At 45.9% G+C, this 25,819-nt stretch overlaps 2 protein-coding genes across 2 annotated transcripts in view; one reads left to right on the top strand and one right to left on the bottom strand.

The window, feature by feature from the left end:
- The first annotated feature begins 705 nt into the window (after positions 1-705).
- Positions 706-21,673, top strand: si:dkey-122a22.2. Its single transcript, XM_038994536.1, has 11 exons — positions 706-971; positions 1,358-1,532; positions 1,696-1,767; positions 1,853-1,929; positions 2,170-2,270; positions 3,736-3,852; positions 4,705-4,779; positions 17,733-17,871; positions 18,956-19,038; positions 19,187-19,283; positions 21,196-21,673. The coding sequence occupies exons 1-11, from the start codon at positions 915-917 to the stop codon at positions 21,361-21,363; spliced, it is 1,161 nt and encodes a 386-aa protein (XP_038850464.1). The 5' UTR covers positions 706-914; the 3' UTR covers positions 21,364-21,673.
- A 310-nt stretch (positions 21,674-21,983) lies between these two features.
- Positions 21,984-25,819, bottom strand: part of zfpm2a (zinc finger protein, FOG family member 2a) — a 146,916-nt gene continuing 143,080 nt past the window's right edge. The window contains exon 8 of the mRNA XM_038994537.1: positions 21,984-25,563. Within this exon, the coding sequence (XP_038850465.1) occupies positions 23,012-25,563 (2,552 nt within the window). The 3' untranslated portion in view covers positions 21,984-23,011. The remainder of the gene's footprint in view (positions 25,564-25,819) is intronic.

Raw genomic sequence — 25,819 nt, 5'->3', positions numbered from 1 at the left:
TGTGAGAAATGTGCAGAAGGGTATGAGACAAAGGAATGTGTAGTATTGGGGAAAGTAGTGGAATGTGTTAATTGTAGGGGTGCCCATGGAGCTGGGGATCAGAAATGTCCCGTGTGAGAGAGGCAGGTTGAGGTTTCCAGGGTTAAAGTAGAGCAGAAGTTGTCATATGCAGAGGCAGTGAAGAAAGTAGAGGAAGATGGGTTAAGGGGGAGGAGTGGTGAGAGTAGTAGAGATATACCCATACAGAGGGATAGGCCAAAAAGTCAAATAAGTTTCAGTAAGAATGGATTTTTAGCATTTATAGCAATGGTTATTAATTGTTCTGCAGGGATGGAACGGAAGTCTCCGAAAATTGATGTTATGGTGGCAGCTGCAGAGAGGTATTTGGGTGTGCGAGACTTGACAGCAGAAGAGTTACAGGATGTGTGAAGTGGTGATGTCCCATCCTTTCAGGGTGATGGCATGAGGTAGGAATAAATACATTTAATTAGTGGAGTAGGGGGGTGTTAATTTTATTTGATATAATTTTAAACCTAGTGAGTATAGTGTTAGATGGTAGGGTATTTATTTAGTACATTTTTATTTTTCAAGTAAAGTATAAGGGAGTTGTACTCCAGTCTAGTAGGTGGCGGTAATGCCAACCGCCGCTAAACGTCATAGAAGAAGAAGAAGAAGAAGAAGAAGAAGAAGAAGGCGGTGGCAGTGGCAGTGGCAGTGAACACTGAACACTAATTTCTGCTGCAGTGTCAACTCTTAGCTAAACGCATTATTGTCCCATTTCGGCGTCTGTACATTTCCAGGAAGTTCTAGCTAACGCGGTGCATTCATTCAATTCTGTGCATTCACCACCCGGTTTCAGCTAGTAGATAGATAGATAGTTTATGTAATACTTTATTCAAACTTGACACTTAAAAATGCGCAGAAGGACAGACGGTCAAGAAGCCACTGGAGATGCTAGGACAGACAAAAAGGTAGCTATCTACTGTACTTCGCTAGGCTGCTAATCTACTAGCTTGGTTAGCTAGCGAGACAGAAATGTCGACACCACTGCCATCTCCTCTCAGATGTTCAGATCAAACTGAACTAGCTAAGTACTACCGCAAGGCATAGCTAGTAGCCTAGGTAATTACTTTACCTAGCCCTGATATTACTATCTTCCATTAACGTTACACTGATTACATGACTTAACTTACATGTGGACACAATGCGTTAGTTAAAGCCATTCCAACGCTCATTGTAGAGGCATTTTGACTGACACATGTTTATGTAACTATGGCTTTCTGACAGCTGTAAATACTAACTAGGTAGCTTATCCACACATTGATATAACATGTTGATTATTATTCTCCTATGATAGACTGACAGACAGACTGCAGGTTCAGGAGAGACCAGTCAACAACAAGGGGCTAAAACGAGCAGATGCTGGTCGACCGTTACCTCAGTTGGAAAATGTCTCCTCCTCATCATCCTCATCCCTCCCTTTCTGAACTATGCATCATTGCAAAGAGAGGGCCAACTGTTACTGCCAGAAGGTAACCTGCTGCAAACATGAGATTCACCTTCCTGCCTCACTGACATTCACTTTCCTCTCGCAACTTTATTCTTTAATGCGTACATGAGTACAGAAGGCCAATAAAACCCTTACATTATGATTAAGATTATCAGCATTGATTAATTTGTATCTTTTTTTTTTAGATGGTGAAATTATAGATATCGGTTTAGGTCAAAAGATGCACCTGATGTGCAAAGGACAAGGACAGCCAGTTGGTAAGTCTGCTAGCTTGCCAGAAATGTCAACACAACTGTCATTTCCTCTCAGATGTAAGCCCTAACTACTCTGTTTCCTGTGTAGTCATACTGGATGCTCCCACTGGTATGTCCTCTGACATCTGGTTTCATGTACAAGAGAACGTTGCACTGCTAACCAAGGTAAGGAGAAATACAGTACATCGTTTCAGGCAACTCTGTTAATGATTCAACAGTTCTAGAAGGGTTTTATTTTTGTGGGACAAACAAATTGATGGACTACATTCCCTGACCAGAAGACGATTGTGTATAACATGGTTGCAAATCTTGTCCTGGTTCCAATGTTTTTGTGACAACTGCTGATGTGAAAAAGGCTTAAAAAATACATTTGATTGATTGATGATCCTATTTTCCCACCCACAGGTGTGCACTTATGACAGAGTGGGACTGGGGTTCAGCAAAAGAGTCCTGCAGAATGAAAGTACAGGGACGGAGAAAGTCTGGGGGATTTCAACCACTGGACAGTAAGAATCTTGTTTTCTCTATCCTGTCGTTTTAAAGTTTTACCTCTAACTGCTTGCCCCAGAATACCAAAATGAAGCAGTTATAGGCTACTCTGTCGTGCAAATTTGCATCCTTTCCATCTTGTTTTTCATGCATTGTTAATGTAAAGTGTTATCTAATAGGCCTCCCGAGTGGCGCAGCGGTCTAAAGCAGTGTTAGCGGCGTCACTACAGATCCGGGTTCGATACCGGGCTGTGTCGCAGCCGGCCGCAACCAGGAGATCCATAAGGCGGCGCACAATTGGCCTAGCGTCGTCCGGGTTAGGGAGGGTTCGGCCGGCCCGGGAAGTCCTTGTCCCGTCGCGCTGTAGCGACTCCTGTGGTGGGCCGGGTGCATGCACTCTGACACGGTCGCCAGGTGTACGGTGTTTCCTCCGACACATTGGTGTGGCTGGCTACCGGGTTATGCGAGCAGTGTGTCAAGAAGCAGTGTGGCCTGGCGGGGTCGTGTTTCGGAGGACGCATGTCTCTCGACCTTCGCCTCTCCCGAGTCCGTACGGGAGTTGCAGCGATGGGACAAGACTAACTACCAATTGGATATCACGAAATTGGGGACAAAAGGGGGTAAAAAGTACCCAAAAAATAGTGTTACCTAATAGTCTACTACTACAGTCAAGGTAATAGGTGTTTGATGCAAGTTATTCTAAAGCCCTGATTCTCAACAAGCACACACACCATTCCCTATCAGATTTACTATTCCCCTTGGCTAAGCGCCATGTGTGGCCACCTCATGGATTGTCCAGTCAGAGACATCGGGGTCCATTGCCCTACAATCTCCCTGCCATGGCCTGCCCTGTCCTTGACTCTCCCCTAATCTCTCTGGCTGACAAAGTAACGTGTTGTTAAGCATTAAATCTGTCTGAGTGATGGGTGGATGTCGTCGTGGTTTTATGTGGACGGTCAGGTCAGCATTCTCTGTTACCTTGGGATCTGGCACAGGCTAACAGCAGAGCAGGCTGTCTTCTTCTGATACAAGCAATCAATTACCCAGAATTCAATAAGCTGGCAAGCTGAGGGTTTGATGACTGTATTGCTGTCTTCTCCCTGCTGCTGCAGTGAAACCTCTTCATCCCAGCCTCTTCTCTCCAATGTTGATTTATTAGTGTAAGAGACCCAACACAGCAGATGGCTGTCTGTGGGGAGCTGCATTTCACTTTGATGACGATGCTCCCTCTCTCTTTTTCTTTTGGATGATTTTCTGTTCTATCTGTCCTGCTTTACAAGGCAAAGGTGGGGACTTCAGGGGCTTCTTCCACTAGGCTACTTTACATTGGCTGATTTCAAGGGTTTCAATGGCAGTGTTTCTGTTGTTATGGTGTAGCTGCCGACTTAGGGTTTGATGTGTTTTACTGTAAAAGCCCTTTGTGACAGCTGTGGTTGTAAAGACATACATTTGATGAATTGATTGATGTCTTTCCCCCTACAGAATGGTGGACGACCTCCACCGCCTCATCAGGTTAGCTGGTTTAGCCACGCCTTTCATCCTGGTGGGGTCTGAACTGGGCACGCTCAACGCCAGGTTCTACAGCCATATCCATGACGCGTGAGTCTCCCTGCCCACCTAGCAACGGAATCTCAATGGAAAATATAGGCTAACTCGTTTCTTTTTGCCAAACTTGCCACAAGTCAAAATATATTGAGATCACTTAGTGATAGGTTCACTCCAAAAGTTGGTTGATATGTTCATATCTCCAAAGTGGTTGTGTAGATTCAGCTTTATGCCTCTATCCCAAATGAAAGGGAAAGATTTGTACAGTTTGACAAACTTTGGGCATTCTCACTTTCTCATCCCTGTTTGAGTTCCATCCTCTTCCCTCTCACATTATTGACTACAGTAACTCCAGTACTTCAAAAGTATTATCACAATCTGTAGCTAGACTCAGCACTGCATCAAACCCAGGGACATCATACATTCTCTACCCCCACTCCCCACTCCCCACATCCACACCAACCCCCATTTCTGAGAAACCTAGTGATTAACACGAGCAGGGAGGGATCAGCCTCCCGGCCCGAGGTGAGAGATTTAGCGTTTCATCAGCCGTGATGTACGTCAGTTAAGAGAGTAAATTAAGCGATGGTGAGAGGATGACACCCGCAGAATAAAATATATTCCCCCCTGGATGTGGTGATGGGGTGTGGGCCCATCCATCTGTCTGCCAGTGGGCCTGGATCAATCAGATGGACAGACAGACAACCGGGGCAGAGAAATCCTTCTCACACTCATTACGGACAGGACAGGAAGGGTATAGGGGATGGGTCAGAACGGACACTGGAGGCCCACTTCATCACTGTTTCGTTCTCTTTTTTTCTTTCTGTGTCCTCTCCTTTTCCCACTGTGTTATCTCTCGCTCTCTTTCTCTTTTTCCCCCCCCCCCCCCCCCTCTTCCGTCCTCAGGCAGGTGTCAGACCTTGTCCTTATTGATCCCATTCCAGAGGACATCTTTGAGGTGGACCAGTGGCAGAAGTACTGGTAAGTCACCTCGAGGAGGAGGAACAGAGGAGAGGGAGGGAAGGGAAGGGAGAAAGGAGGAGCAGAGCGAGTTGGTACTACTGTGTTACTCAAGCCCTTGACTCCATCCATATTTGCTGTATGGATAGTGGATAGGATCCACTGTAGTTGATTATCTCTGTTGGACAGGAAGCAGCATTAACATGATTAATGAGGCCAAAGGAACTCATTAGTAGATCACACTCTCTTTCATCAGGAATAAATGAGAGCGGAGAATTAGGGTGGGGGAGAGATGACACACATTTTAATAATAAGCCTCTTTTTTCCCTATGCATGATTCATGTCAAGCTGTGGATAATGGACATATAACCCTATTCATATTCATTGTTCATAAATTACCATATAGGATATTATGATAATCAGGCAGGACATTAGTGAAACTGTCAGTTATTCATAGTCATCAGTAAATAGCAGTGATTTACATAACAATATGGTAATATGCTGTAAAACAATATGGTAATATGCTGTAAAACAATACAGGTAAACACATGAAAATATGTAAGCTGAAAATTTGTTTGACCCTACCATTTAAAATATTGCTATTCTTTGTATCAATTGGAGGGTGAATGCTACACGCTCCCCAAGTGTAACATCTTTGAACAACAACATTGTATTCAAAGTTATTATTCATGAACAAACACTTTCCATATGCTTTACAAAAAAACGAAAACATTTGTTATGCGAAATTCTTGTAACTTTTCCAAAAAGTCTAAGTTTTCCATAAATTGCACTTGGAAGATTCCTGGAATAAGCAATGAATATGCAGGAAATCTGAGGATCCTCCAAACGATGGGATTTCTGTAAAACCTGTGAATTTTAGGAAAGTTCCAGGGATTTTCCAACCCTAGTTTTGTCTGTTATTTCCCTCCACCAGCATCCCATTTGCTCTGTGGGGTTATATAACATTTCATTTCTTTAGTGAGATAAGAAATGAGTCGTTGAAAATGGCCTAATTTGTACGTGACTGTAAGTGGAGCCGTGTCATTTATCAGAGATATGTGTCCAATTATCCTCTGATTAATAGGCATTCATTTAATTTCCCTGCTGCCTAGCAGACTACAGTGTACTGGCTGGACATCCAATTACTCTGCAACTTAGAAATCAACCGAGGAAAGGATTGCTGCCTAAAGTAGATTTATATTATTAGTCTCTGATTTTAGATAGAAAACAAGAAATATGTGATATCAAGATTACTGAAACCATTTTTGTAGTTCTATCCGGAGCCACCGGAGTATGTGTGTATTGACATTCTTTAGAACATAATACAAGTGCAACAACGTCCGATACAACTTAACATTCATACAACGTTGCGCGCGCACACACACACACGCTGGATGGTACCTGAGGAGACGGTATCAGCGACACTGCTCTCTGCCTGGGCTCCAGAATTTACACATCACACACATGCCGTGATGGTACCTGAGGAGACTGTATCAGCGAGGCTGCTCTCTGCCTGGGCTCCAGAATTTACACATCACACACACGCCGTGATGGTACCTGAGGAGACTGTATCAGCGAGGCTGCTCTCTGCCTGGGCTCCAGAATTTACACATCACACACACGCCGTGATGGTACCTGAGGAGACTGTATCAGCGAGGCTGCTCTCTGCCTGGGCTCCAGAATTTACACATCACACACACGCCGTGATGGTACCTGAGGAGACGGTATCAGCGAGGCTGCTCTCTGCCTGGGCTCCAGAATTTACACACACACACACACGCTGGATGGTACCTGAGGAGACGGTATCAGCGAGGCTGCTCTCTGCTTGGGCTCCAGAATTTACACACACACACACGCCGTGATGGTACCAGAGGAGACGGTATCAGCGAGGCTGCTCTCTGCCTGGGCTCCAGAATTTACACACACACACACGCCGTGATGGTACCTGAGGAGACGGTATCAGCGAGGCTGCTCTCTGCCTGGGCTCCAGAATTTACACACACACACACGCCGTGATGGTACCAGAGGAGACGGTATCAGCGAGGCTGCTCTCTGCCTGGGCTCCAGAATTTACACACACACACACGCCGTGATGGTACCTGAGGAGACTGTATCAGCGAGGCTGCTCTCTGCCTGGGCTCCAGAATTTACACATCACACACACGCCGTGATGGTACCTGAGGAGACTGTATCAGCGAGGCTGCTCTCTGCCTGGGCTCCAGAATTTACACATCACACACACGCCGTGATGGTACCAGAGGAGACGGTATCAGCGAGGCTGCTCTCTGCCTGGGCTCCAGAATTTACACATCAAAGTCCTTCTCATTAACCACGGCTCTCTCCCAAATTACTGCTGTTTTATCAGACAAAATGAATCGGCACCGTCTCCTGAGAATTTCTCCTTTTTTATTTATTATTTTATTTTATATCAACTTGAAAGTAGAGCGAGATGGAGACTAGAGTTCCCTAGCCTGGAATCCAAACTGATATGCTCTATTTCACCATTGTCTCAGTTTGGATCCCAGGCTATATCTTTCCTTTTGGTATTTCTCCTCTGAGGCTAGGAGCCAGAGATACTACTTCCTAATGAGAAATAAAGTCAGCAGAACGCCAGGAGTTAGTGGAAGCCCCTGTCTAGCCATACAGATTGCATTCATTCAGGGACATAGTTTTAGTCGGATCCCTACAGGATGAAGTGCATACAATGAGTTTGTTTTCTTTGCCCTGAAAATGGGTCTTGTGAAGTTGACCCAGTTTCATATGTACAGTATTTTCGTGTTCGCACTTGATGATAGTGTAATATATAGCAGAATCACATAAATCTGCAGGCAACCCTACACTCTCCCTAAAGTCTACACTAGACAATGGCCTACATGTAAATATAACACATTGGCATGAAGGCCAGATTCCTAATATCTACTGTAACAGTCAGTGTTTAGTGTTTTATATAGGAAGGAGATGGGGAACCATAGATACCAGACTTCAGTTTATAATTGGACCTTATAACTTGTGTGTGTGAGAGACGGTGTTTGTGTGTGTGTGTATTAGAGTTGGTGTATTACAGAAGGAATTTGTCTCTGGAAAATATTGACTCCTATTTAATATAATCCAAAACAGTGGGAAGTATTCTATTTTAATGAGCTTGTCCTTATTGTTTGTTTAATGAGCGTTTGCTTGATTGTCAAAACACCATTTTACTCTAGCTTTTCAAATGTGTTTACTCAAACTGAATCCTTTGCATCATGAAATCACTGGGGTATAACTATTTAGAAATAGGCTAATTACATTCATGATGTTGCTTATTTTCCTTATTTCAGATATTCAGGACAAAGTTGTTTTCATGTTAGTATGACCAACATCTGCCCTCTTCATAATATCAAGTAGAAGAAAAGGACAGTGTCGGTTAAGGTGAGAGGAAGAGGCTTGATGTCCTAAGAAGGCGTTTACTTTAAAGGGTTAATGGTTGGTCAAACTGCAGTGACATTTTAAATGAGCAGAACCAGAGGGTCAAAGCAATGTGTCTGATGGTGTGGTGGAGGTGATGGAAGCCCCACCTGATTGTCTGTCTCTCAGCAGGCACACATGAGCTACTGTACCAGCTGGGGTGGTGGGCTTGGCCTGGGCATGGCCCAGCTGGGGTGGTGGGCTTGGCCTGGGCATGGCCCAGCTGGGGTGGTGGGCTTGGCCTGGGCATGGCCCAGCTGGGGTGGTGGGCTTGGCCTGGGCATGGCCCAGCTGGGGTGGTGGGCTTGGCCTGGGCATGGCCCAGCTGGGGTGGTGGGCTTGGCCTGGGCATGGCCCAGCTGGGGTGGTGGGCTTGGCCTGGGCATGGCCCAGCTGGGGTGGTGGGCTTGGCCTGGGCATGGCCCAGCTGGGGGGTGGTCTGGTGGTGGATCAGTCTCACCGGTATGGAAACCTGATAGAGTTATGAGCCCAGATGGAGACTCCATATCACATCCAGCCAGGCCACATTCATCATCTGATCCCTCATTAGTACCCTGGGCACACTGAGGATACAGACTGTCTCCGACGGCCCTGGGCACACTGAGGATACGGACTGTCTCAGACGGCCCTGGGCACACTGAGGATACAGACTGTCTCAGACGGCCCTGGGCACACTGAGGATACAGGCTGTCTCAGACGGCGCTGGGCACACTGAGGATACAGACCGTCTCAGACGGCGCTGGGCACACTGAGGATACAGACTGTCTCAGACGGCCCTGGGCACACTGAGGATACAGGCTGTCTCAGACGGCCCTGGGCACACTGAGGATACAGGCTGTCTCAGACGGCGCTGGGCACACTGAGGATACAGGCTGTCTCAGACGGCGCTGGGCACACTGAGGATACAGACCGTCTCAGACGGCGCTGGGCACACTGAGGATACAGGCTGTCTCAGACGGCGCTGGGCAAACTGTGTTCCTGTTTCTCTGACACTCAGACCCCCCTAGCCAGACCGCTAGCAGAGGAAGGTAGGCAGAGATAGTTTTGTTTCACTGTCACTTTGTCAGATGATGGACTGGTGTGATGGGCTTAGATGATTCCTCTCGTTTAATTTGATTTATCAACCAAATGCTTTTCTTTTCACTTTGTTTGTTGAAAGTGTGTGTCCATCTGCGCTTTCAGTCGCAGTTTTACAGGCTGGGTAGAAGGCTGGCTCTGAAACGCATGACTAAAAAGGGACCGTCTCTAGGGTTGAAGTTGTGAGCTGCCGTTTCCAAAAATAGTCAAAGGACGTGCACGAGGTAGAATGTGACGTTATTGACAACACCTCCAATACCAGAGCTGATGTAAAGATCTTTCCATACTCTGTGGCTATGTCTAAGTTGAGGACTGTATAGTGACAGACAGCAGTCCAGCCACTCTGCAGACCAGGCACATGTAGCAGCAGCATTCTCCTCTGAGCTCATTCACTCGGTGTGTTGCTTGCCTGTGTTCAATAATCCAGTGGAGCAAGGCCAGGCTCCAAGCCTCCCAAACCATGTCATGGGGTACTCAGGGCCCAGATAGGCAGCTTCACCAATGTGCTCCGGGAGTAGACAAGACCTAGTGGAGTGGACAGTAACACCAGGAAATATGACACGCTCTGTTAGGATATCGATCGATCGATCGATCGATCGATCGATTGATGAGAGAGAGAGAGAGAGAGAGAGAGAGAGAGAGAGAGAGAGAGAGAGAGAGAGAGAGAGAGAGAGAGAGAGAGAGAGAGAGAGAGAGAGAGAGAGAGAGAGAGAGAGAGAGAGAGAGAGAGAGAGAGAGAGAGAGAGAGAGAGAGAGAGAGAGAGAGAGAGAGAGAGAGAGAGAGAGAGAGAGATTTTATAAAACCTTTATTTTCTACTCAATTGTTAACATAAATAATGACACACTACCTTTTCAGAAATGAAACAATAAATGTAATTCCTACACAAAATAAATAAAATAAAAATACAAAAGAACATATACATTCAACTTATTTCCTCAACAAAAAATAATTTCCTCTACAAAACAAAGCGCTCCTTCATATGCCCACTTCTCCTCAAACACTGGGAGATCTTTTACAGCTGAGAAGAACTCAAAATCCACTTTTATTCTTGCTTTCACTAATCCTTTAAAAACACTTCTTATATCCTTCTCATATCCCGTGTCTATCTTATGTTTCCTACTCAAAAAAATTGACATCTTAGCTTGTCCCAAAATAAAATTTAACAGTTGACATTTTCTTTTCTGTTGCTTACTATATTGAAACCCCAAAATAAAAACATTGTTATTGAAAATCTCACCTACAGCTCTAAACAAAGATTCCAGTATTTCCAATAGAGGTTTTATCCTCTCACACTCCATAAAACAGTGAAAAATGGTTTCTCTTATATTACAAAAAGGACATCCATCTCTAACATCTGAGTTAATGACAGATACAAAAGCATTAACTGCAATAATGCCATGTAAAACCCTCCATTGCATATCACCAGTACCCTTTTGTAACGGTGGTTTGTACAGTGCTCTCCATGCTGGCTTTACTTTGTCATCAATTCCCAATTTTACCCTCCATGGAGTGTCTTTTCTATCTTTCAATTTATCTTTATTTAACACCTTGACACACCCCCTATACAAGTCCTTCCCATTCACCTCATCCAAACCCACCTCCTCCAACCCTCTCAAATCCAACAATAAACCCTTTCTCTCTGACTCTGGGATATTTGGTGTAATCCCTAGTCTTGGAAATGAGACGTCTTCATCTTGTACCTTCTTCTCGTGGCTATTAAGCATTCCCCACTCTTCCTCTGACAGAGCCTTCCTGCAGCTTCCCAGCATTTGTTCGACAATCCTTTCCGACCTCACCCCCAAATGTTCAGCCAACCGTCTTCCATCCATTAAGGCGGGCCCAGCCATGGCCATTAACTGTTTTAAGGTGATGATTTTGCCCTTCACCAAAATCTTGGAGAAATGTGGAACAGCTGCAGTTGTACAATCCAGTCTTGCCCCATACACCAGAGGTTCGTCCAACAACCAATGCACTGACTCCGCTGAAGTTCGTCTGGACACCTTCATTATGCTCCACACTCTGAGAAGACCTCTGTAAAACGGAGGTACTCCCTCCCTAGAAATCTGTCTACTATCAACCAGAAATAAAGCCTTCTTTAATCCTAATCCTCCAACCCTCTGTAATACAAGACCTGCCACCCCTCTCCACACCACCTTTTCCGGTCCATAAAGCAACCTTTGAATAAACTGAAACCGGAAAGCAGCAGCTCTACTAGCAAGATGTACAAGACCTTGACCCCCCTCCTCTTTTGATAAATATAAAACACTTTGTGGAACCCAATGATATTTATCCCAAAAAAAATCCACAATAATTGCCTGTATCTTAGCCAGAAGGCCAGATGGTGGTTCTAAAACTGACAACCGATGCCACAGTGCAGAGGCAATCACATTATTAACTATAATAGTGCGCCCCCTATATGACATACGAGATAATAACCAACGCCATCTCCTCATCCTCCCTTCCACCATTTCAACCACCCCACTCCAATTTTTTTCCATAGTCCCCTCATCTCCTAGGTACACTCCAAGATACTTAAAACCTCCCTTACACCATTCTAGCCCCCCTGGCAAAGCCATGGTCCCTCCAGCCCATTTTCCAATCTGTAAAGCACAACTCTTTTCCCAATTTACCTTTGCAGAGGATATTCCCCTAAAACGATCAACCATTATACTCAAACTATCCACCTCCGCTTGATTTTTCACTAACACAACTACATCATCAGCATAGGCTGAGAGACGAATAGGAGACAAATATAATACAAATAGGAGTCAAATATATTCTCTGTACAGAGAATAGCCATGTTTCTACCTCCTCTCAGCCTCTAACTGTTAGAACAGCACAGCTCCCCAGAGACAAGCAGGAGAGTCAGGAACCCCAATTAATTCTAATTGGCACCGTTGTAAGCGTAACTATTGTTGCTCCGTTCCACTAATCAAGCAGGGCTGTCTCGGGCCCCCATGTATTTCCTTCACTAGAATCTATAGTATTGACTCGGGGAGGAAGGAACTGCTGCTGGTCTGGCTGTTCTGGTTAGTACAACACTGCCACACTTTGGCCAAGTGGGGAATTGCTCATTTGGTTTAATAAAAAGGCCATCTGTCTGCAGGCATGTCTCTAGTTTCAGTAGTTGTTCATCTCAGGAAGAATGGCACTTTGATTTCATTTACAAATGTTCGGAACTTGAATGTGACTGGAGCCCTGTATTAGAAGTATTTCCAAGTAACACTACAAGGTAGCAATGAGAATAATTCTACCTTCTGTTTGGTGTCACTGTATTTCACAGGTATCTCCCAATTAATCACTTGTAGTTTTATATTACACTTTCTTTTTGACACGTGTGTGATGAATCTCTGTTTTATACACCTGCAATAGTCCATATTTACTCCATATTTACTTGTGTGGTACTCCTTGTTCCGTTTCCTCTCCTGTAATAGTCCCTGTTCCGTTTTCTCTCCTGTAATAGTCCTTGTTCCGTTTTCTCTCCTGTAATAGTCCCTGTTCCGTTTTCTCTCCTGTAATAGTCCTTGTTCCGTTTTCTCTCCTGTAATAGTCCCTGTTCCGTTTTCTCTCCTGTAATAGTCCCTGTTCCGTTTTCTCTCCTGTAATAGTCCCTGTTCCGTTTTCTCTCCTGTAATAGTCCCTGTTCCGTTTTCTCTCCTGTAATAGTCCCTGTTCCGTTTTCTCTCCTGTAATAGTCCTTGTTCCGTTTTCTCTCCTGTAATAGTCCTTGTTCCGTTTTCTCTCCTGTAATAGTCCTTGTTCCGTTTTCTCTCCTGTAATAGTCCCTGTTCCGTTTTCTCTCCTGTAATAGTCCCTGTTCCGTTTTCTCTCCTGTAATAGTCCCTGTTCCGTTTTCTCTCCTGTAATAGTCCCTGTTCCGTTTTCTCTCCTGTAATAGTCCCTGTTCCGTTTTCTCTCCTGTAATAGTCCCTGTTCCGTTTTCTCTCCTGTAATAGTTGCAGGTTGATGTTTATTTTCATGAATCTTGCCCAGGAGGCAGAACTGACCCATTTCCACTAGATGGGCCAGCTGCAAAGTTAAAATTGGCTGTATTGTAAAAATGTATGAAAACCAAAATGTACTTTTTGGATGTAATTTATGGTCAGGGTTAGGCATTAGACTTAACAGTGTGGTTAGGGTTATGTTTAAAATAAGATTGTATGAATTTGTGGCTGTGCCAGCTAGTGACCACTCTGCAGAGTTGCCTCCAGGGCAAGATTCATGACAATAAAATGCCAACCTGTGTAATTGTCCATGTTCTGTGTTCTCTCCTAGTCATGTAATAGAACATGTTCTACATTCTAGCCTACTTAATAGTCCCTTTTCTGTGATCTAATGTAATTGTTCTGTGTTCTCTCCTAGTCATGTAATAGAACATGTTCTACATCCTAGCCTACGTAATAGTCCCTTTTCTGTGTTCTAATGTAATTGTCCATGTTCTGTGTTCTCTCCTAGTCATGTAATAGAACATGTTCCACGTTCTACTCGTGTAATAGTCTATTTTGTCCGTGAGCTCCCTCTCAGGTAATGGAGGCCCTGCATATGGAATGACATGCTAATGAGGCAGGGCCCTCTTATCTTGTCGGGGGGCCAAATTCCGACAGTGAATTGCGACAGTTGTAACAAAAGTAACAGAGCGTCTATTCAGCCTGCACTAATCCAGATGGGAAAGTCAAACAGCAGAAAGTCCGCCGCACAAACTCATTTCACCACGTTATTAATTTAGATATTGCCTTGCCGCTCCTGAGGAGGAAGGGGAAAGAAGAGCCCTCTGAAATGACCAACATGGCTGAGGCGTTTTGCACATGGTTCCTCCACTCCCTCTCCTCTTATCGCCTTAATTCATCCCGCCAATCTGGGCTGTCTTTACCCGCTAAATTTCCCTTTGACACGCATGCCTTCCCTCGCATAATCCTCCCTCCCGGGCAGAATTAAAAATGGAGGGAATAAGAAGGGACAGGACAGGTGGCTGGAGAATCTTTGAAATAATGCGACAGACAGACAGACAGACAGACAGACAGACAGACAGACAGACAGACAGACAGACAGACAGACAGACAGACAGACAGACAGACAGACAGAGCAATGATTTGACCAGATTCAAACAGGGGCTGATAAAGTTTTTAAGGGAGAGGAAAAGGTGACAGGTGGAAATGTGTGGAGACAGAGCAGTCCCTAAAGAGCCAGGTTATAAGAGTCCCTTCTAAATTGTGGGGCGAGAATGACTTCAGGGGTGAAATAGTGGCAAGGAAGATGATAATGTCAAAATGTCAGTCTTTAAATGTCTGATTTGAAGAAGAAAAATGGTCTGTGAAGCTGAAATTGAGACGGGTAGCAGCAACTATTTTCCTGTCTGCTGCCACCATTAAACTTTTGTCTATTTGTGACCTCTTCCTAACAGCCCTGCTACAATACAGCCGTTAGGGGTCCGGCATTGCCATCAGCCATTTTGGTTGGTTGCTGTGTAGCAGGTAGAACGTCCCATTAAAGGCACGTGTATTGTTGCTGAAGTTTAAGACTGGAAGACTGTTAACATTTGTTTCTCCAAATACCTGAGGCCCAATCAGGTTACAGCCTCGTCTAGACATCAGGCTACAGCCTCGTCTAGACATCAGGCTACAGCCTCGTCTAGACATCAGGCTACTGCCTCGTCTAGACATCAGGCTACTGCCTCGTCTAGACATCAGGCTACTGCCTCGTCTAGACATCAGGCTACTGCCTCGTCTAGACATCAGGCTACTGCCTCGTCTAGACATCAGGCCACATCCTTATAAGGATTTACGTCCTTTGACAAAACTTTATATCGCAACACGTGGGAAATAACAAGCCAATGTCGACTTGCGGTGAAAGCTGTGGGGTGAGCACTGTGGGTCGGGGGGGTGTGCACTCTAGGTTGAGGCCTGGCTGGAGGCTGTGGGCCTGACTAGCACTGTGGGGTGAGCTGAGGCCTGGGCCTTGGGGCTGTGGGCCTAGCAGTTGGGTGAGGGCTGTGGGGATAACTGTGAGGTTCAGAGCTGTGGGGTGGGTTGGCTGAGAGCTAGGGCTGGGGGTGCACTGAGGGCAAGGGCTCAGGGCTGTGGGTGGTCTGAGATGGGTGGGCTGAACACTAGGGGTGGGGGGCTGAGCACTGGTTGTTGGGTGGCGGGGGGGGCAGCTGTGAGGCGGACGCCACTTGATTGGGCTCTGCAGGCTGAGACCAGCCAATTCAAAGCACCAGTGAGCCGAGACCGATTGGCCCTCCTGAGTTACAAAATCCCAGCGCTGCTCTCCTCATTTGCCCCAAAAAATATCTCTCATTCTCTCCTGTCAAAACGTCTGTTAGAGAAAGTTTGGGATTTTGGCTGAAAATACATATTTATTAATATCATATTTCTAATGAATATTCCCAATAGGTCTGTTTTTAGACCGATGCGACATTGTCTATATGTAACACTGTTGTAACCAAGATTGTTCAGAATAAACACATCGCTATGATGTTGTAGTTGAAACTAAGGTCAAGGACTCTGCTAGCCTCATCTCTCCCCTGCAATCTTTCAGCTTAGAGGGCTTATTGCTGCTGGCCTAATGAACAGTGAAACACAGCCTAAAGAACAGTGAAACACAGCCTAAAGAACAGTGAAACACAGCTTAAAGAACAGTGAAACACAGCCTAAAGAACAGTGAAACACAGCTTAAAGAACAGTGAAACACAGCTTAAAGAACAGTGAAATACAGCTCAAAGAACAGTGAAACACAGCCTAAAGAACAGTGAAACACAGCCTAAAGAACAGTGAAACACAGCCTAAAGAACAGTGAAACACAGCTTAAAGAACAGTGAAACACAGCTTAAAGAACAGTGAAACACAGCCTAAAGAACAGTGAAACACAGCCTAGCCTAGGGCTGTTTTCTAATCATATTGCATGCATTGTTCTATAATCATACTCCATTCTTGTCAGTTTTGAAATATTGCAATTGGGGATCATTTAATATCAGGATTGGAAATCCATTTAAATTCTTGTCTGTTAAAGGAAGAGGCATGCAATTACACTGAACAAAAATCTAAACACAACAATTTTACTGAGTAACAGTTTATATAAGGTAATCAGTCAATTGAAATAAATGGATCAGAAAACCAGTCAGTATCTGGTGTGACCGCCATTTGCCTCATGCAGCGCAAAACATCTCCTTCGCATAGAGTTGATCAGACTGTTGATTGTGGCCTGTGGAATGTTGTCCCACTCCTCTTCAATGGCTGTGTGAAGTTGCTGGATATTGGCGGGAACTGGAATCCAGAGCATCCCGAACATGCTGAATGGGTGACATGTCTGGTGAGTATGCAGGCAATTGAAGAACAGGGACTTTTTCAGCTTCCAGAAGTTGTGTACAGATCCTTGCGACATGGGGCTGTGCATTATCATGCTGAAACATGAGGTTGATAGCGGAAGATCAATTGCACGACAACGGGTCTCAGGATCTTGTCACGGTATCTCTGCATTCAAATAGCCATTGATAAAATGCAATTGTATTCATTTTCCGTAGCTTATACCTGCTCTTACCATAACCCCACCGACACCACGGGGCACTCTGTTCACAACGTTGACATCAGCAAACTGCTCACCCACACGACGCCATACACGCTGTCTGCCATCTGCCCGGTACAGTTGAAACCGGGATTCATCCATGAAGAGCACACTTCTCCAGCGTGCCAGTGGCCATCGAAGGTGTGCATTTGCCCACTGAAGTTGGTTAAGATGCCAAACTACATTCAGGGAAAGATCCCGGTGAACACAAGCACGTAAATGAACTTCCCTGAGACGGTTTCTGACAGTTTTCAAAAATTGTACGCTCTCTCAACTTGAGACATCTGTGGCATTGTGTTGAGTGACAACTGCACATTTTAGAGTGGCCCTTTATTGTGCACCTGCGTAATGATAATGCTGTTTAATCAACTTCTTGATTACCTTGGCAAAGGAGAAATATTCACTAACAGGGATGTAAACAAATTTGTTCAGAAAATCTGAGAGAAGATTTTTGTGCATATGGAACAATTCTGGGATTTTTCTATTTCAGCTCATGAAACATGGGACCAGCACTTTACATGTTATGTTTATATTTTTGTTCAGTGTATATTAAGAAATGTTTTGCACAAACGTTTTCAAATATATTGATTTAGGACATTGGTGCCCGCAACAAAACAAAAAAAGTAATAAGCATGACGTCTCTGAGTCAGGTAGTTGTTGGGCTGGTGTTGCTAAGCTTTTCATTCCTGACAATCTGATGTTGTGTGTTTGTCTCTCTAGGTACAGTACGTGTGTGTGTGTGTCTGTTGTGTATTTGTCTCTCTAGGTACAGTCACATGTTGTGTTCTGATTCTCTATAGTTAGTCACATGTTGTGTTCTGTGTCTCTATAGTTAGTCACATGTTATGTTCTGTGTGTCTCTATAGTTAGTCACATGTTGTTGTGTCTGTAGGTACAGTCAGCTGGTGCCATCCCTCCAAGCCATGCAATTCTCAGCTGCCACAGGCATCAGCCGCATCCTCATCATTCTGGGGCTGCTAAAGCCAGCCATCATGGGGGACAACATCGCTGAAGACCTCATACAGAGACAGGTGAGTCTGACTGAAACATCGCTGAAGACCTCATACAGAGACAGGTGAGTCTGACTGAAACATCGCTGAAGACCTCATACAGAGACAGGTGAGTCTGACTGAAACATCGCTGAAGACCTCATACAGAGACAGGTGAGTCTGACTGAAACATTGCTGAAAACCTCAAGGCGTTAGGTCCATCTTAAAGACCAAATGAACATATCTGGGGTCAGGTCAACAGCTCGTATGTTCTCAATGTCTTATTTTTAAACCATGCATTTGAATGTGTGATTTTAATGTGCCTCAGTATACCTGCTGACACCAGAAATGAAATTCCCTATTCTGTTATTGGGCAGGAGGAGGTGTTCAGGTGTGATGGTCCAACCTTGTTGTGTTGGAGAACAATCTCTAACATAGCCACATGATGGAGCTAGTGGTGGAGTAATGATCGTTCCTCAGAAGGAGGGGAGAGAGAGAGAGGGGAGGGAGAGAGAGAGAGAGAGAGAGAGAGGGGAGAGAGAGAGAGAGAGAGAGAGAGAGGGGAGAGAGAGAGGGGAGAGAGAGAGGGGAGAGAGAGAGAGGGGAGAGAGAGAGAGGGGAGAGAGAGAGAGGGGAGAGAGAGAGAGGGAGAGAGAGAGAGGGGAGAGAGAGAGAGGGGAGAGAGAGAGGGGAGAGAGAGAGGTGAGAGAGAGGTGAGAGAGAGAGGGGAGAGAGAGAGGGGAGAGAGAGAGGGGAGAGAGAGAGGGGAGAGAGAGAGGAGAGAGAGGGAGAGAGGGAGAGAGGGAGAGAGGGAGGGGAGAGAGAGAGGGAGGGGAGAGAGAGAGAGAGAGAGGAAAGAGAGACTATTGATAACTGTTCCAGGTTAAAGTCTGAATGGTTTGTGAAAATATCTTGTTTCTATTTCCTGGAACTCACTTTTTGATAGCAACAGAGATTTCAGCTTTTGAAATACTACAGTTACCAAGGAGATAAGGACATCAAGTGAGTCATTTTGCTTAAATTGTAGGAAAAGAGAAAGGTTTGGAGAGAGACAAGTGAAGGTTATAATGCACACACTTAGTTTCAGGCCATGGTCCAATGTTATCATATGTCTTTGTGTTCTCAGAAGTACCTCCTCAGTAACCCAGCCCACCAGAGCAGTGCTGTAGATGAACATTTCTTCCTGAATGAAAGTGCTTCTCAAGTCAGGTGAGACCAACATACAGTACATGTGAATGTGATATCAAGCTGTCATCACACAATCATTTTGGATATGCTCTACAGTATATCCAAAATGTACAAGTGTAAAAGCAAACTTATTTTGAGATTTGTATGTAATGTTTTGATAATCTTTCAGGGAAATCTCCAAATTCAAACCCCTCTCCAGTAGGACTTCTGTGAGTGTGATTATTGGGGATTCTTTTGATGAGCAAATTCCTGCTCCTCTAAACCAAGTGAGTAGTGTACAACCTTCCTCCCTCCATTAGTCTGTCTAGTGGCTGGCCCAAATCCATCTCTCAATCTTCACCCTGAAGTGTGTACTCATGGGTAGGGTTGAAAAAATCCTAGAACTTTCAAGGTAGCAGGTAGCTGACTAGTGGTGGCTATTCAGCAGCCTGATGGTCTGGGGCTAGAAGCTATTGGCCAGTATGTTCGTTTTAGCCATGAAGCTCCTGTACTGCCCTCGTCTGATTCGTCACGCGGGTGGCTGAGGTTTCTTGATGGGACTGTTGATGAGAATGGGGGCGTGCCCAGCTTGGTTCCTCCTGAAGTCCACAATCACCTCTTTTGTTTTGCTGACGTTGAGGGAGGGGTTGTTCACCTGGCACCACACCGTCAGAGTGCCTACCTCCTCCCTGTAGGGCGTCTTGTCGTTGTTGGTAATCAGGCCTACTACTGTCGTGTCATCAGCACACTTGATGATGGAGTTGGAACTGTGTGAGGCCACGCAGTCGTGGGTATACAGGGAGTACAGGAGGAGACTAATAAGATGCACCCTTGTGGGGCCCCCATGTGGAGGAGGTAATGTTGCATACCTTCACCACCTTGGGGCGGCCCGTCAGGAAGTCCAGGACCCAGTTGCATAGGGAGAACTTAAGTCCCAGAGCTGTGAGCTCAGGGGGCGCTATGGTATTGAAGGCTGAGCTGAACAGCATAGGAAAATATTCCAGTCCACGTGATCAAAACAGTCTTGAAGCATGGATTCTGATTGGTCAGACCAGCGGTGTACATACCTGACCACCAGAACTTTCCTCTTGAGTCTTTGTTTTGTAGGTGGGGAAGAGCAAAATGGAGTCATGGTCAGATTTGCCAAAAAGAGGACAGGAGATGTCCTTATACCCGTGTTAATGTGTTGATAGTAATTCGGAAGCACGGTTCTCAAATTACTTTTGTTAAAGTTCTCCGCGACAATGAACGCTGCCTCCGGGTACTCGGTCTCCAGTTTATTCAGGGTCCAATGAAGATCTTTGAGAGCTTTTTTGGTGTCAGTTTAGGGCGGGATGTACACAAAAGTAGCGATAATCCCTGAAAACTCTCGGAAGGTAAAAAGGGTGACATTTGACCAAGTAGTCCAAGTTGGGAGTGCAGAAGCTCGCAAGTTTCTGTAAGTGTTCCTCGTCGCACTACTTGTTATTGATCATAAAGCAGAGCCCTCTGCCTTTGTTCTTCCTAGAGAGAGCCCTCTTCCTATCTGCTTGTTGAACTGTCAAACACGCTGGTTGTATATAATCTGTTTGGATGTGGGAGGAAAGCCAGGTCTCAGAAAAACAGAGTATGTTGCAGAATCTGATGTCCCTCTGGAAGGAGATCCTCGCTCTGAGTGAATAAAATTGATGAACTAATGGTTGAACATTGGAGAGTAGTATGCTCGGTAATGGAGGACGGGTCACCCAGCGTCTCAATCTCACTAAGACCCTCCCACATCTGCCTCTCCATCTGTGTCTATTTCCTGCTCTCCGGTAGGACTCCCAGGCAACCCGGCGCCTCACTGAAGAACATAGACCATTGTTCCGCCGTCTTTGGGAATTCGGGAAGGTCAGGTGGACGGTGTGACTACCAAGCGATTCAAATTCCAATAGTTCTACCTGGGGGGTATGAAGTAATGCACAAAACAAACTGAGTAAGATTTTTTTTAGAAAAAGAAACCTGCAATGTTTTGTAGGAGCTCGAGGCAATGCACCATTCGTCGCTGCCATCTTAGCCAACGACTGCACTAGTTCAGGGGGACTGCACTACTGCTGCACTACTGCACACTTCGGGGAGAAAGGGGATGGATGGAATTGGGATAATGCATATTGACTGTTTCTCACAGGGCCCTCAAACTAACTCAAATGAACATTGACTGACTATGTGCTTCCATATCAGGTGGTGGCCCAGCTTCAGAAGACGTTACTGGAGCAGACTTACCCCTCGGCCAACCAGATCCATGTTAAAGGAGGGGACCGCAGGATGATCTACAAGAGGCCGTCTGTTGTTAGCAAACACCTGTCGAAGCTGGTGTCCCAACGGCAGTCCAAACAGCAGAGCCAATGACCATAGAGATCTGTAGGAGACATCTAGTTCATATGCTCTAATTTCAAGGTTTGAATTCTGTGCCAGTGACACACTGATTCTGCTGCCAAATGTCTCAACTACACTCACAACTGGAAGATGAAGTCATATGTCAGAGGTTCCATGTTTAGTTTTTTTCCAGTGATGATTTTTGACAGGAACACATGTCAAGTATATGTCCACACATAAAACCGGTTTCAATCGATTGATTTATTTTTTGTATACTTTATTACAAATATCAGACAGTTTTGCCTTAATGTATGTAAATAAATAATAGTCTTCTTAATTTGTGTCTGTGTGTTAACTCTACTATCTTTCTGGGATCTAGTCAGTCTGTAAAGCTGCAGCGTTATAGATCCCATGATAGAAAGTAAACGTGACGATGTAAAAGTAATCTCCGATTGAGCCGACATATGCAGCGTTTACCGTGAATGCAGTCTCCTCTAAAGCGGGAACATTGACTTTAAATTTGATTCACGCTGTAAAGCTGAATTTCCGTGATGTGGATTGAACAGAGCACTCTGTCCCTTATATCTAATGTACACATCCACTACACTGGTACTGTGTTGTAGCTTTGAAAGAAAAGACCAAACATCATTGGATTATCCTGAGGATTTAAGTTTAATTATGACACCACATCAAAATAAAAATTATTTCCAACAGTTCTGGAATTTTCTTCCATCCATATACATGCATAGCAACAACGTTTTTTTAAGAAACTTTTTTCTCTCCCATAATTAGGACATTGGAATGATTATTTTACACCAGTATCCCCCGTCAACCAACCAGCTTGTCCATCATCAACAGCAATAAATGTAATTCTTGTACAATTTTTTTCCCTCAAATATATGCAGTCCCCCTCATAATACTGCTTTCAGTAATGTTCCCTCATTTACAAAGTATTGCATCGACAGCAAATTTTAAAAAGGGAGACCAAAGTGTAGTTCAGCAAACAGAAATATGAGTACTATACAACAATGTTGCCATCCTCCTGAAAACATCCACGTCTGAGTTGAAGAAAAGAGAAAGGGACACAGCCACATACGTATGCTAAGCCAAGTGTATGCCAAAACAGAAGATGCAGCTCGATTGTACCTGGCTATCCCACCTAAGGGTTAAGGCCAAGAATCAGAGTCATGAATAGCAAAGCTGCAAATGACATTTAGGCATATACAAAAACTGTTACAGCAAATAAGAATAGACAAGTGCTTCAGTAGCTATTTTGTGTCTAAAATGCATCTCATTTGTATTCTATCGTTTCATTGAGCCTACATTATAGTGTAAACAATATGTGTGCTACACAAGAATGACTATACAATAACATTACAAACAACTCTGATATAAATTTCATTTGAATTTTAAATTAAGATCACTACTATTAATACTGATTGTAAAATAAATAAATGAGAAAGTGGCACCAATATTACTCTGGATTCATTTTTTCTTTTTTTTTCTTTTTTAACCAATGATTTGCAATGAGGTGTTAAAATGATGAAAGAAGAAGCTTCTCTTGATTGTCCACAAGCAGCGTTTAGAACTGCGTGAGTGATGCATTATTCCAGACACGACAGTGTACCCAAACAGAAAAAAGGGGAGTGGGAAGGGACAGGAAAACTAAACAGGAACTAGTTCATTTCACATGCTCCGCAGCATGTGACGAACAGTAAAACTTCTTATGGGTAATAAAGTTTGATAGGTTGTTGAATTGGATGTCACAGAGGCGGCAGTACTTCCCGCTGCCCGGAGCCTGGGACGACCCATTCACACCCTTTGTCACCGTGGGCACTGTCTCCTCGGTCGGAGACTTGGACGCGGGCGACACGTTCTCGTTGGAGTCGGACGGGTTCTCCGCGCCCCACGTGGGTGAGGGGTGGCCGTCTTGCTGCTGGGGATTGTGGGATTGGTTATCCTGGTTGGGTGGGACGGGCCCCGATCCCGAGCGCTCCTCTGGCTTGTGACCGCCGTTGACTATCACCATGCCCCTGTTTTTGGGCAGCAGGGGCAGTGGCTCTTTGCTGGGGAGTGGGCAGCCGTTGGCAGCAGGCTGCTCTCTCCCCGTCTCTGGTCCCCCTCCATTAGTGCTCTGCTCCTGCTCGCTGCTCACCTCTCTCTCGCCCTGCATGACCAGCCCGCCGGCCACGTAATCGGTCGGCTTTATCCCGAAGTAGGGCGATATTTGCTCGGCGCCTTTCATCTTCTTTATTGCGCCGGGATAAAGGCAGTGGGGCAGAAACATGTTCTCGTCTTTAGTCGGGATGAGCTGAGCCTCGCTGAAGGGCTTGAGACCCGGCACTGGGCCCATGTGAGGGGGGAACATTCCACCCCCGTTCTGCACAATCATTTTATCGTTGCCGTTCTTCTCACATGGGCTCTTATCGTAGGCGTCATCAGGATTACTGCCTTCACTCTTCACCACGTCTGGGAACATGGTCTCACCACCGTGCTGCTGGGTGGCTGTGGCTGTTGTCACAGGGCAAAAGTTCTGTTTATGCGCTAGGTAGTTCTCCACTTTGTTAAAACTGATCTTGCACACTGTACATTCGTGATAGTCTAACAGTCTTTTGGGGGAGTTGGGCGATGTCTTGTCATTGGGGATGGGCGAGCACTTTTTGCTGAGATCGATGGGTGCGTCCAGCTCCTGCTGGTCCATAGTGGCATTACTATTGGGGGCCATGATAGACTTGGTGACGGTGAGGGAAGCCTCCAGGTGTTTGGGGACCATCCCTGGGAAGACGTCACAGCGAGGGTGAAAGCGGTCGGCCAGGCTCTCCACCGCCTCCTGGGACGTACAGGGGTTCGCCATAGGAGGGACCCCCAGGAACCCTGGCTGCCCAATGGAGGGTCCTCTCGGGTCCTGGTCTGGGAGACACATCTCGTACATCTTCCTGCGCTTGCGGGTCCTCATGGTCCTCTGCATGGAGGGAACCTTGTTGGCGGACATGCGTTTCATGGGGGGGTCGTGACGCGTAGCACAATAGTACTGCTTGTGGACCATGTAGGTCTCGTGGCGGCTAAAGGTTATATTGCAGGCCGCACAGGAAGTCTGGTTGGGGTCGTTGACGTCAGTCTCCACCAGAGGCGTGTCAGTGGGGCTCTTCCCCTCCACCGCCTGCTGCTTCCCGTTCAGCCTCTCCTCTACGCCGGTCGGGGTGGTGGAGACCTTCTTAACCTGCCCCGGGAGCTCCTTCTCTGGGCCAGGGCCTTTCACTGCCCCTCCTGCATTGATCATGTCCAGAACACTCTGAGAGTTGACTGACAAACAGGCCGACTGCATCAGGTGGCTGTCGGTGACCTCAGACGGGTGGCATCCGGTGAGCATACTGACTGAGCTGTGGCCGCTGTTGGGGCTCACGGCCTTGTCTGAGATGCTGGAGAAGTCAGGCGACTTGGTCATGTGCTGCCAACGACTGTTACAGTAGTGCTTTTTGTGGACCAGGTAGTTTTCCAGGTTGTTGAAGGTGATATTGCATTCGAAACACGTGGCCCCTTTGGGGATGAGGGGGCTGTAGATCACCGGAGGGTAGACCGTGTTCCCTCCGTGGCGTAGCCTCCGGTGCACCAGCTCTGACATTTTAGCCAGAATCTCAGAAGCCTGCGGGACGACAGAAATGTCCTGGGAGAAAGCGAACTGGGACAGGAAGGGCCCCATAGGGTAGGTGGGGCCCATGTTATGCTGAACAGGAGAGGAGGCCAAGCGGGGGCTGGAGGGCTCAGACTTGATCCGGGTGTAGGAGAAGCTGGCCTTACTGCCCGGATGGCTACCGTCCCCCTTCAACCCTGACAGCATGGGCTTTTTCTCAGCCTTCTCCAGCTCGCTGTCAGTGGTGGCGTCCTTGCTGAGGGATCCTTTGGGACTCTGGAGAGCTTCCTTCCGGTTGGCCAGCTCGACGCGGGCCGCCGCCTGCTGCAGGGCTTCCTCCGCTCCCCTGGGGGAGTGCTCGCTGTCGCTCTCCCTGTGAAGTTTGCTGCCACCGCCGTGGCCATGGTGGCTGTGTAAGTCCTGATGCTGCAATAGTTCCCTGTGGTTCTGAAAGCTGATATGGCAGTGATTGCATCTGAAGGCTGCCTGTGACAGGTGAGAGAGGATGTGATGTTGGAATGTAATAAGAGAATCCGCCGTGTAGTTACAGATTGTGCATTTCAAGCTGGTGCCAGGGGGGAGCGTCTCTTCCATTTTGACACCTGTTAGGGAGATAAAAGGACACTATTGAGATTCCTCGTCGCCTTCCCACTCTGCCTTAATGTTAACTACGGCTACGATCAAAACCTGATGCATTATGCCAAGCTTACTCCCAACCCTCCTGATTTCTGGTTGGGCTGAAAGCTAAACTGTCAACTGCTTAAGCTGACAGGGGGATGTGTATATTTATGGAGCTAAGAGTAGTAGTTCACTTTTCCAATTATTTTACCTGACTAATGTGAAACTGACATTGTCTTA

The sequence above is a fragment of the Salvelinus namaycush genome, chromosome 5 (genome assembly GCF_016432855.1).
Source record: "Salvelinus namaycush isolate Seneca chromosome 5, SaNama_1.0, whole genome shotgun sequence".
NCBI classification, from domain to species: Eukaryota; Metazoa; Chordata; class Actinopteri; order Salmoniformes; family Salmonidae; genus Salvelinus; species Salvelinus namaycush.
Note: the sequence above shows the minus strand (reverse complement) of the source record. Positions and strands in the feature narration are given on the sequence as shown.